This window comes from Drosophila arizonae, chromosome 5 (assembly GCF_054131065.1).
Source record: "Drosophila arizonae isolate 15081-1271.41 chromosome 5, UAZ_ARI_1.0, whole genome shotgun sequence".
Lineage (NCBI taxonomy): Eukaryota > Metazoa > Arthropoda > Insecta > Diptera > Drosophilidae > Drosophila > Drosophila arizonae.
The window spans coordinates 21,961,407-21,974,527 of record NC_142925.1 but is presented as its reverse complement, the minus strand read 5'-3'; the positions used below and the strand labels follow the sequence as shown (position 1 = coordinate 21,974,527).

General features: G+C 42.4%; 1 protein-coding gene across 1 annotated transcript; it reads right to left on the bottom strand.

Annotated features, from left to right (window-relative positions):
• Positions 1-2,044: 2,044 nt before the first annotated feature.
• 18w (18 wheeler) lies at positions 2,045-7,131 on the bottom strand. The gene has a single exon (XM_018012974.2). The coding sequence runs from the start codon at positions 6,680-6,682 to the stop codon at positions 2,444-2,446; it is 4,239 nt and encodes a 1,412-aa protein (XP_017868463.1). The 5' UTR covers positions 6,683-7,131; the 3' UTR covers positions 2,045-2,443.
• Between the last annotated feature and the right edge of the window lie 5,990 nt (positions 7,132-13,121).

Sequence of the window (13,121 nt, the reverse complement as noted above, 5' to 3'; positions counted from 1 at the left end):
GATTGGGTAGTATGTGCATCCGGTTAAGCAATGACTGCATTAGCTGTGTACTATATGATAGGACCAGACTAAGAATTTGTAATATCTATATTCGACATAATACTAGCCTTTTAGTTAGTGCAGTTAAGCTAAGATGACTGCAGAGTTTCTGATTATATAAGATATTTTTTCGCAGTTATAAAAGACTTAAATTAAGATAAAATATTGTAGCTAAAGAGTGTTTTAATTACGTCTAAATTACGTCTAATGGAAGTAGTACTTACTTCTCTTAAGGCTTCTCACAAGAGAGAGCTCAACAATTCATTCATTCTCTATAAATTGTAATTAAAAATTTACACAAACGTAGGCGTGGCAATTAAATATACCTTAACCCTTCCAATGTTTTAAAATTAACTAAAACCAAAAATTCCTTAGAAAGTTAATTCAATTAAAAAATTAAATATGCTTATACATTAATTTCCAACCAAATATATAAATATAAATAAATAAATAAATATATATATATATATATATACAGATTTTTTAAAATGGTATTTTATAATCATTTAAGGGATTTAGACTAAAAAATAGGCACAAAATAACATAATTATTTGCAGAAAGAAACTTCAATATATATTATGTTATTTTAATTTATTTTACATTATTATTATTTCAATTTATTTTAGATTTATAAAAGAAGAGAAATAAATTTGAAATTTCCACCACAAGGACATTTTTAGTTTTATATAATATATATAACTAAATGTGGCCTGGGTGTATCCCATATTTCCTGTCATTTCGATGCTGTATTGAAGACTTCTATTCCGCATGTCCAAATTATGATTAGCATTATCTTACTTCATTATCATACTTCACAAGACCAGCACTGTAATCCGTCTTCACTTACTTTCACAAAAGAGAAATCCTGTTCTATATAATACATGTATTCCAGTTGACATCAGCTTTAGATAAATCTCAAAATTCAATTTAATTTACAAATAATTATCTTTCGTTTTGTTTAGCTATTCTCAAAGCCATGAACGAGTATAGTGCAGTCAGTCTAGCCGGACTGCTGGATTCTTAGTTGATTATTTGCATTACAATTATTTGGGTGTTTGCTCGAGTGCATTTGCATTAATTTATTTATAAATAATTATTTACAAGCAATTAACTTTATGCGTGTTTTTCATTGCGTTATTTAGTTAGCTATGCATTTTCCGATTTGGCGGCGAAACTTTTGGGGTTTGCACTTTCAGTGCAAAGTGCCAATTAATTTAAATAACAAAATGTAATCTCGAATGGTTTCCCAAGTTGTTTAAATAACATTTTTGATTGGCCAGCTAGAGAAATAAATTGAAATAGAATTTATGTATTTGTTTACTTTTGCATTTGCCAAGCAAATGTGGAGCATCAAATCAAATACTTATATGTCCATGATACCCTGTAAACAAGAGACCTGTAAAGAAAATTCTGTAATGCTTCTTCAACCTCAAATAAAAAGTTTCTGTTGATATTTTTTTTTTTAATTGTTGTATATATTTTTAATAGTTTTTTTGTGGTTTTTTGTTTTTCATATATAGTTTTTCTTGCGATTTTGTAATTGTAATAATTAATTTAATAATACATTTTTTTAGTTAATTTAATTAATTTAGTTGGTGTTTGTTGTTGTTTTTATATTATTATCATAATACATAAATACATTAAGTGCGCTAAATAATTTCTATGCTTGGATCTCTCTGTCTATATACACATATCTATAATGATAATAATAATAATAATGACAATAATAATAATAATAATCATCATCGTTTAGTTATTATGAAAATCGTGTTAAGAATGTTTTGCTTCCTCATTTATATATATATATATATATATATTTATATATTTGATGTATGTATATGTTTTAGGCCAGGCTAGAAACTAATGGCTACAAATTACAGTTGTTTTTTGCATTAGTCGTATTTGCAATCTATATATATATTTAAATATATATATATGTATTTTTAAATTAATATATCACATTGAATTTGAAAGTGTTTTTGCAACATTTCTAGTAATTTTTTCATTTTTTTTTTCTTTTTAGTAATTAAATTTTAATAATAAGCTTAAAGTTATATGTGTGGCTGTATGCGTATGTTTGTGGATGTATATATATATGTGTGTGTGTGTTTGTGCGTGTTTGTGTTGGTTGTGCAAGACAACTACAAAACAACAACAGCAACAACAACAACGACACTTGAACACCGAAGGCGCATGCGAATAGAAATGCCTACGAAAAAGTCTTTTAATTTATATATATATATAACATATATATATATATACATACATTATATGTGTGTGTGTGTGTGTGTGTGTACTTTTTGTTTGCCTGTTTTGCGCTAGCGAATGAGCGAACTGCTTCAAGATGGCTGCCGTTGCGCAGGAACCCTTTTTGCTTGTTGCGAGTGAGTGCGAGCGAGACGGCTTATACGAGAAAAGCTTGGCCTGCGTTCTTATTGGTGCTGCCCGCTTCGCTGCCTCCAGCTGCGGCCTGCTGCTGCTGTTGTTGCTGTTGCTGTTGCTGCGCAGCCGCAGCGGAAGTGGATGCTTGTGCTGTTGACTGCGTGCTGTTGCTCGCCTGACTTAGTCCGCTGCCGCTGCGCAAATGCACGGGCGCTGCCGCCGATGTAGACGCTGCTGCCGCTGCTGCAGCCGCTGCCGACGCAGCTCCAGCTGCATTCGTGGGGCGATACTGCGGCTGCAGCAGTCGCTGCTGCTGCTGCTGGCGCGCCAATTGCTGCAGCTGATGCGCCTGCAACTGCTGCTGCTGCTGATGATGGTGATGCGGATGATGCTGCATCAGGGCGCTGGGCATCATGGAGAGCGCCTCGTGCTGATCGTAGGCACTGTATTCCGATTCGATGCTGTGGTAGATGTGCTCCGAGGGGGGCCGCATGGCCAGAGACTCGACCACGGGTCGCATGGGGCGCGGCGAGGGCGTGGCCGTGGTGGCTGACGAGTAGTTGGCCTCCATGTCCTCGGTGCAGTAGTAGGCGGGCGGCGGCGGCGCCTGCCGGAAGATCAGGCCGGGCGAGACGGGCTGCTTGAAGCGCTCATGGTGATCCAAGGTGTAGTTGTTGCCCCGGGGCGAGAGCTCAATGGGTATGGCATAGCGCAGCTTCTCCCAGAAGTAGCGGTCGCAGGTGAGCAGCCGGTTCGATGGCACCGACTTGAGATAGGGCGCCAGCTCGGCGACATCCTCGGCCTCGCTGGAGACGCTCGTCTCCTCGATGATGACCAGCTTCTGGGCGAGGCCGCGCAGCGCCTCGTGGAACGCGTTGCGGAACTCGACGCGCTGCCACTCGGTGGCCAGCAGATGGCGGGTCAGCACCAAGATGATCTTCCTCGAGGCCCGGGCGCCCTCCACCAGCTGCAGGTGGCTGGCCTGGGGCGGCAGGTCGCGCTGCTGGATGCAGAGCCTGAACGGCGGTCGGCCGTGCTCCAGCTCGGCGGCGATGTTCCGGCACACGAACTCGTAGTCCTTCTCCGAGTGCAGAATGATGGCGTCGTAGAGCTTGCCGGCGTCCTCGAAGCGCGGCTCGCACACGCGCACCCCGTAGTGGGCGAAGAGCCACATGCGCACGCTCTCCCGGAAGACGAACACGATGATGAGCACCACGACCAGGAAGATGAGCACCAGCACGGCGGCGAGCAGGGGCAGGCGATAGCCGTGGGCGAGGTCCTGGGCGGAGCTGATGTTGCTGGCGCTGGCATCGAGCAGGTCGGAGCAGTCGGCGCTGGGCAGCAGCTTCTCCTGGCTGAGCAGGTCCAGCTCGCGCTTGATGCCGCCATCCACGCAGTAGATGTCCGGCGTGTCCCGGATGACCAGGGCGTTGTCCGTCACGAACTGCACCAGCTCGCGCAGCTGCTGGCAGCGACAGCTCCAGCTGTTCCGGCCCAGCGTCAGCCCCTGCAGGTTGCTGGGGTACCGCAGATTGGGCAGCTGCAGCCGATTGTTGTCCAGGCGGAGCAGCTGCAGCGAGAGCAGCGGCGCGAAGGTGTCGTTGGCGATGTGCGACAGCTGATTGCCCTGCAAGTGCAGCTCGCGCAGCAGGCTCAGCGAGCGGAAGCTGTCCGAGTCGAGGCTGCTCAGCTTGTTGTGCTCCAGGTGGAGGACGCGCAGCTGCGGCAGCTGCGCGAGGCTGCCGTTGGCCAGGGCCACCACATTGGAGGCGTTCAGATAGAGGGTGTGCAGGCTGCGCTGGCCGGCCAGGTGGGCGGGCTGCAGCAGGGGCAGATTGTTGCCGTCCAGGTAGAGCACGTTCACGTCCTGGGGCAGGCGCGGCGGCACACTCAGCAGGTCCTGCTTGCCGCAGTCGACGATGTTGTTCGACCAGGTCGCGTCGTGGAAGCAGCTGCAGTTGTTGGGGCAGATCATCTCGCACTCGCAGCTCTCGTACTCGCAGCAGTGGCACGTCGCCGGGCAGTGGGTGTCGTACTTGCAGAGGAAGTCCGCGGAGCTCAGGCTGGACAGGGGACGCAGCGGCGCCTGGCGGCTGTGCGGCATCAGGCACTCGATGTTGGCCAGGTCGACGATGCGCGGATGCTGGCGCGTGGTCAGGTTGTTGATGCGCTGCAGCCACTCCAGGGAGCAGTCGCACTCGAACGGATTGCCGCCCAGGTAGAACTCCGGCTGGGGCTTGTCCAGGGCGACGGGCGCCACGCGCAGCGCGTTCAGCGACAGCTTGGACAGCACATTCGCATAGAGATCGACGCGGGCCAGGCGCGTCTTGTCCACGAAGCTGTTCGGCTGCAGCTGGCTGATGATGTTGTTGTTGATGAACAGCAGCTCAATGGAGTTGGGCACCGAGTTGGGCGTGATCTCCGTGATCCGGTTGTGGCTGGCGTCCAGCGTGCTGACGCGCAGCTCCTCCTGCAGCTTGTAGTAGTTGCCGAGGGCCTCGATGTAGTTGCCGTGTATGTCCAGCCACTTCAGGTTGGAGGGGATGAAGGCGTAGTCGAACCACACCAGGTGATTCTCGGAGAGATTCAGCCAGAGCAGCGAGGCGAGCGTGGCGAAGATGCCATTGATGTCCGTCAGGAAGTTCTTGTCCAAGCGAATCGCCTCGATCTCCGTATTCCGGTCGAAGGCGCCACGCTCGATGCTCTGGATGCGATTCTTGGCCAGATTCAGGACGCTGAGCCGTGGCAGCTGCTGGAACATGCCCACGGTGATGTTGCCAATGCGATTGTCGATCAGACGCAGGCCCGTCAGCTGGTTCAGGTTGTTGAAGGTGCCGTTCTTGAAGTCCGAGATCTGGTTCTCGCCCAGATCCAGGGTCTTGAGCATGCTCAGATCCTGCACCGCCTCGGGCACCTCCAGCAGCTGGTTGGAGCTCAGATCGAGTTCCTTGAGATCGGAGCAGTTGCGAAACGCCTGCGCCTCCACGATGCTGATCAAGTTGTTGTTCAGGGTGAGCTTGGTGAGCACGTAGAGTCCGTTGAAGATGCGATTGTCGAGCGTGTGCAGGCGGTTCTCGGCCAGGTTGAGGGTGTGCAGGTTGTAGAGGGGCAGGAAGGCGCCCTCCTCGATGTGGCCGATCGAGTTGTTGCGCATGTCCAGAATCTGCAGGAAGTACAGCTCCTTGAAGGTCTTGGCCCCGATGCGAGTCAGCGCGTTATTCGACAGATTCAGCACTATGAGCCGGATCAGGCCCGCGAAGGTGTTGTTGTCCACGTGGTGGCTGGTCAGCTGATTGGCCGAGAGGTCCAGCACCAGCAGCTGCTCCAGCCGATGCAGCAGGCCCTTGGGCAGATCGTACAGGTCGTTGTGATGCAGATGCAGCTCGCGCAGCTCCTTGTTGCCGGCAAAGGCGGCAGCGGGCAGCGACTCCAGGTGATTGTGGGACAGGTTGAGCACGCGCAGGGAGCTCAGGCCGGCCAGCGAGCTGGGCGCCAGCGAGCTGATGTTGTTGTGCTGCAAACTGAGCGTCTGGAGGCGACGCAGACGCGACGCGCCCCAGGCGTCGGGCAGCGAGCGCAGCTCGTTGTGCGACAGATCGAGGAGCTGCAGCTCCGCTCCGCCGCTCAGCTGGTTGGGCAGCCCCGTGCCCATGCAGAGCTTCTCGGAGAAGCCCAGGTACTCGGCGGCGCGAATGCGATTCTGTGTGAGATTCAGCAGCTGCAGTCCGGGCATGCTGCACCAGATGCCCTCCGGCAACTGCCGTATATTGTTGTCCGCCAGGTGGAGCTCGCTCAGCTCGCGCAGGCCCTGGAAGGCCTGGGAGTGCAGCTCCAGAGTGCGGCCCGGCCCCCAGACGGCGTTGTGCGTCTCCAGCTGGAGGCGCTTCAGCGAGAGCAGACCCTCGAAGGCGTTGGCCGGCACGCGCTGCAGCTTGCAGGCGTCCAGCCGCAGCTCGGACAGCTTCTGCAGCTTGCGGAAGAGGCCGCTGCCCAGCTCGCTGGCGTGCAGCAGGTCGGCGCTGCACTGCAGCTCGAAGCGGTTGGCCGTCTCGGCCACCTGCAGGTCCAGCGTGGAGCCAGCGCCCAGCTCCAGGGCTCGCACATTGCACTTGATGTCCATTGTGGTGCGCACGAACTCCCACGCGCACTGCTGCGCATGCGTCGCCGCTGGCAGCATCAGGGCGGCCAGCAGCTGGAGCAGCAGCAACAGGCAGCTCCTTGCTTGTGTTGTTGTCGTTGTTGTTGCTGTTGCTGTTGACATGTTGCTTGAAATTTGTTGCTTTTGATTTCCTCGAATTTCAACTGAATTCTCTCTTATTTTTTATATAAGGGAATTTGGAATTATTTTACTAATTTTTTTGTTTTGTTAAAAAAACTTTAATTCACTTTCTGGTTTTCATATTTGAGCGTATTTTTTCTCCGTTATTTTGGATGGTGTTGTGCGCGTAACCGTAATCCTTGTAGTGTAACTGTGTATGTGTGTGTAACGAATTTTAGCTCAGCACTTGTGAATTTTGTATTCAATTAACATTTGCATTGGCACTTGGTTGAGAATTGCGTTTGATTCAACTTTTCGCTTTTCGTTTTATAGCTCTTTGCGTTTTGAATAGATTTTTAGTTGCTTTGCCTTTTGTCGTCGGAGCTCGTTTTCTTAAAACATGTTAACCGCCTCGCGTTTCAACTCAAACTGATTGCTGGAGTTGCACGCAGTCGACTCCGTTGGCTCGTTGAAAATGTTTTTACGAGCGACGACGCCAACGAACACACACACAGGCAGACGGCAGACACACGCAGAGCAAGAAAGCAAAAGGCAGACAGACAGCAGTGTGCTGTGTGTGTGTGTATGGGTATATGTGTGTACGTGTGTTGGCTTGTTCGTGTTGCTGCTGCTGCTGTTACTGCTGCTGCACTCACACACATGCAACTGCACACATGCACATGTACTCGCTCTCACATACGCTCTGCTCTGCTCTTTGCGCTCCCACACATATAGGCAGCGTCGCAACGTCTCTGTCGCTGTCGCTGCCAACGGCGGCGTCGAGTGCATTTCCTGCATATGCAGTTTAGCAACATGCATATGCGCGCTCTCTCACTCTCGCGCTAACACTCTCTGGCACACACATAAAGACACACGGCTCACATGCTACACACGTATGTGAGGCACTGTTACGCTCTCGCTCTCACCAAAAGTAGGGGAAATGTTGCTGCTCGCACATGTACATTGTACATGTATATAAAAGCAGAGAGCATACAATTCTGCCTCGCTCCCGCTCTCGTTCTCACTTAATGTTTTTGTCTGTGACTTCTCAGTTGTAAAACGATCGTAGATCGAGTACAAATTTGAAATGTTTTTTTCCTTCTCATTTTCCTGATCCACATAAATTGCTCGGGTTATCAACAAATAAATTAATATTGTTCAAGCTGAGATTAGCCAACTTGTTGCTTATCAGCGTCTCGGGTACGCTATTCATTCACTTCCTTACTTTTTATACACACACATTTATATACACATATACATATGTATATATTCTTTTAATAAGCCGCTAATCTGCTGACGATTTATGAAGAGTTCATCAGCGTCAAGCGTCAGAAATATCAAATTAATTTGTTTTAATTACCTATTAGTAAACAAAATGTATGTTAAATGCTGGCACTGTGAAAAAGTAATAAATAACACAGATTATTTGCTAACAAAGCTTTAGCACAAAGTTTATTAAACCTAAACATATAAAATATGAAAAATAAAATATAAATTATAAAAGCCAATATATTATATATAATATTTAATATAATAAAAAATAAAATTTTAAATCTAAATCAAAAATGAAATCATGTTCCGTTTCTGTGCTTCCATTGATTAATCCCTATCTATTCTCTCTTTCGCAATAGGGTTAATAAGCGTTGTCTCTTAGCCTTTTTTGCTAGTTGGCCACATTCAACACTCAACAGGCTGCCTTGCAACATTTTGTGTGGCATGTGTCGCCGTCGTTGGTTTGCTCACACTCACACTCACACTCACGCCTCATGTATGTGTGTATCCTTTCGAACTCGTTGCATGCCTCGTGTTGCAATGCGAGTCCGAGCTCCACATTGATAATGTTGCTATTGCCATGTTGCATGCCACGGGGCTTTAAGCCAACTAGTTCAGCTCGAAGTTTGGACCCATAAAATGCTGTTTCTATTGTCGTATGTCAAATAATCTTGTATATTTTAGAAATCCTCTTCTTATATATGTTATATATACAATACATATGTGAACATATATAGCATATATGTATATGTACACACACACACATTCATATGTATGTGACAGAGCTCCAACATTTCTTTGAACTTTTGTTGGCTGTAAAACTTTTTCTTGCTGCAATTTGGCAAATTGATTTGCTTTTAAGCGTTTGCCTTATTTATTAGGTTTATTTTTGTAGAAGCTTAAAGGGAGATGGAAGCTAATAAGAAGAAAAGTTTGTGAAAAAATTAGTGGAAATTAAGGGCAAAATGATATAATATATCAATATAATATTCACAAAAATGTAACACTTAAAGAAAAATAAAAAAAGTCTGAAAAAGTAAAATTCAATAAATAATTAAATAAATCAAATAAATTAAATATAATAATAAAACAAGTTCAACTATAAATAAAAAAAATTATTTATTAAAAACTTAAAAAATATAAAAATATGAATAATATAAAACACATCAAATTTAATAAAATAAAATATTTAAAAGCAACAAGAAATAGATAAATGATAATAAAATATTTAATAAATAATCAAAATTAATAAATATATAAGTAAAATACAAAATGAAAAATATAAAAAATTTTTAAAATAATTGGTTTTATTTTTAATAAATAAATTGGGATAAAATATAAAAATATGAACTATGAAGTGTAACTTAAAATCTGAATAATATAGATTTTTGTTTATATTCAATAATTCATGAAAATTAATAAATAATAATCTACATATTTTTGTTAATATGAATATATTTTTAACATAAGTGACTTATTATAAATTTGTATTTATTATTTCAATAATATATATATGAGAAATGTTTAGTCAACCTTAAATTCTTTAATGTGTGATTTTAATGATTTGTTCTTCTCGTGTTTTATGTTTTCTCTGATTTATTTATATTTGTTTTCAGCCAAGCAGACTTTATTGTCAGCCGACAATTATGTTGTAAGCCGAAATTCTGGAAATTTCTTTTCAAATGTTTTCCAAAGCTTTCCCACCGCCTACAAATGGGCTGGAAATTCGTTGGCAACGCATTCTCCACTCTCAAATCCCCAAGTTTATGCAGCTTCAGCGTGTCTGCTTGGCTACGTATCCATACGAGATTTGAGCTGTAATATTCATGCTGCATTTAGGCATTGCCCATTAGGCATTACGCATTAGGCATTAAGCATTAGGCATTAGGCATTAGCCGATGCGCCCCATCATTTTGGCGCTTAGCCGCGCGCGAGAATTATAGAAATGCTGTTCGCTTTGCTGGTAGTCGGCAAATTTACGAGTTGCTACCGCGTGCCCATTTATGTCATATAGGCGAACAACTAGCAACAATCTTTCAGACACAGCCCCCCTCGCCCCTCGCCACTGCCGGCAGCAAAGCTTAAAATATTGCATATGAATGTTGCATGCAACGGCAGCAACAAACATTAACGAGCAACAGCAGCAACAGCAGCAGCAACATCGTCGCTGTCTCCGTCGACGTCAGCTGAGGCAGCAGCAACATCGTCGTCGTCGCTGTCGTCGTCGTCGTCGTCCTCTGCTGGCAACATTACAGTTTGAATGCTATTATTATGCCATTTTTAATGCCTTTTACATTCACGCGCGCAACAAGCGGCTGGCGTTGACTGCGCTGCCGCTGCCACTGCCGCTGCCGGCGTCGCTGACTTTGTGGGCCACGTTTTTATGCTCTGCTTCGCTTAGCAAATGCCTTTTCGCTTCTTCTTCTTCTGCTACTGCTATGCCCTGTAGTCGAGGCAGCGCTGGGTATATTTTTGCTAGTAAGCAGAGCTTGAACTTGGAATCTGCAGAATCTGATGGAAATGCTTCTGGGTTTTTGCTTTATGCAGGGGTATTAAATAATTGAAATAATGAAATAATGGTGGAGCCCAGCTTATTGTTGTTCTGTATTTTCTTTAATAACTTTTGATAGCTTAAACATTTGATGATTTTCGCTATATACTATTCGCTATTCCTATTGCTGTAACATATAAATATTTTAGCATTTTAAACAAAATTTCTGGAAATCTTATAGCTAAAGTATGTGTAAAAAAAAAAAAAAAAAATAATAATACTTTTAATTTAAGTTGATATTTAATATTTAATAATTATAAAAAAAAGAAAATAAATAAATAAAAATCAATTCGTTTGTTTAACTTTAGTTGAATTTGTAGTATTTATTAATTATATAAAAATAAATAGTAATAATAATGGTAAGTCATTTCTTAATATTAATATAATAATAAAAAAAATAATAATAATAATTAGTTTAGTTTATTTTTCATATTCAATTTTTATATACTAAGATAATAATAGTAGATCATTTCCTTAGCTTAAGTTGATGTGCTTAGACTGTTATTTGTTCATCCTAAGGTATCTCTTAGTCAACCACACTCTCTTTCTATCTCTCCCTCTCTCTCTCTCTCTCTCTCTCACTATAGCTTATATTTTGTCCAATTTTTGTGCTCCTACTAATTTAGTTACAGGCTATTTAATGTCATTTTTAGTTACTTTAGCTGTGCTAATTTTTGCATCAGTATATGTATGTGTGTTTCTGTTAGCAGCAAAAAAGAATAATATATATATATATATATATATATATATATATATATATATACAGCGAACGCTTACTTAATTTGGCCAAATGCATGCAGCGCGTTGTAATGCAAGTTATTTGCTGTCCGTTGTGCATGTAAATGTTGCGCCCAGCACGCCCACCTGTCATATATGCATAAGCACATGCATGAGTGTGTGAGAATGTGTGTGTGTGTGTATTTATGTTTTTTGGCTGTCGACTTATGCCACTTAAAATTACATTAAAAAACTTCTGTCGTCTGCCAAGCCGCACACAATAGACACGCCCAACGCCCTACACCTAACGCCCCTTTGCCCACTCATCTGACACTCCAGCACACGCTACCTCTCTGCCTGCGCTGTCCTCTTTCTCACTCTATCTCTCTCGTTCTCTCACTCTCCCCCCTCTCTCCCTAGCCTTTGCCCTGCTTATGGCTAGTGCAAACTTTGCCAAGCTTTTGGGAGTTTACGTTTCTGCCTTCGCTGCTGCTGAGGCTGTTGCTTCCCATATACCCTTACAGCGCGGCTACTCAAGTTGCGTAGGTAAACATGTAACGTTTGAGAGGATAGTTTACTTCTCTATCTTATCTCCTCGTATTCAGAAATTGAGTTAATATGCTCTCGGCATGTATTTGAAGAAGCTTAGTAAAGCGGAAGACTCGTTGATGATTTGATATAAAAACGAAGCTCGTATGAGAAAAAAGATGGTAATACATCATATATATTTTCTATGTCTTTCTCCTTTACTCTCTTTCTCTCTCTATATATTTTTTTTACTCTTCTAGCCTAGTATACAAAATTATAAATTATTATTAATAATTCTTTATTCTTATTCTTTATTCTCTCCCCAAAAACTATAAAATATCTCTAAAATTACTCTATGATCTATGCCTGTGTAAGTAGAACAGATTCATTAATTAATGTAGACTCTTTATTATTATATTCTTCTTCTTCTCTCTTCACTATTGTGAATTATATTAATAACATATAATATTTCAATAGTATAAAGAATGAATTAAATAAAAAATAAATTGAATTAATTATGTTATTAGAGTATCACATCTTCGTATAATGTCGCCAGCTCTCTCATAGCAATTTTTTTGCTGCGTTGCAAATATGAAACTTTTGTTACTTAATTATTTTGTTTGTTGTTCTTGTTAATGTTGCTGCTGCCGCTGCGAGTTGCTGCTGCTGCTGCTATATTGTTATTAATTAATTGAGTTACACTTGCAGTGCAATTGGTGCTGCTATTGTTGTTGTTGTTGTTGCTGTTTGCTGTTGCCTGTTGTTTGTTGTTTGTTGTTTGTTTAGTGGTGCGAATATTTTATGAATTTTTAAATTTCATTAACGTGGCATGTGCCGACAATGTTGTCGTCGTAGTTGTTGCTGTTGTTGCTGTAATTGTTGCTGTTGTCACATGTCGACGACCCCCTGCAATCAAGTGTGTGCAGCTATTAGGCACACACACCAGAGACACACACTCAAACACACACACATGGCAACAGGAAGTCCATAAAAAATTCTAAGCTCTGGAGCTGACAAACAGTTCTTTTCAAAGAAATATGTATGAAGTTTTCAAAAAATATATTTTAATTTAATTTATTTTTATTAATAAAATATATTTTGTTTGAATGTTTGTTTGATGAGTTGGCAAGCTGATTTAATATACAAAAACTGCATTAAAAATATATATATATATATATATATATATGAATAATATGAATAATATATACCTATGTATAAACTTATTTAGATATACACATTTAGCATGAATTGTATCTAATCTAATCTGTGTACAAGCTTTACAAATTATAAATTATATACATAACATAAATTATGTATGTAATGTATTTTGTATTATACAAATAATATTAATTATACATTTTCATAGAAATATAT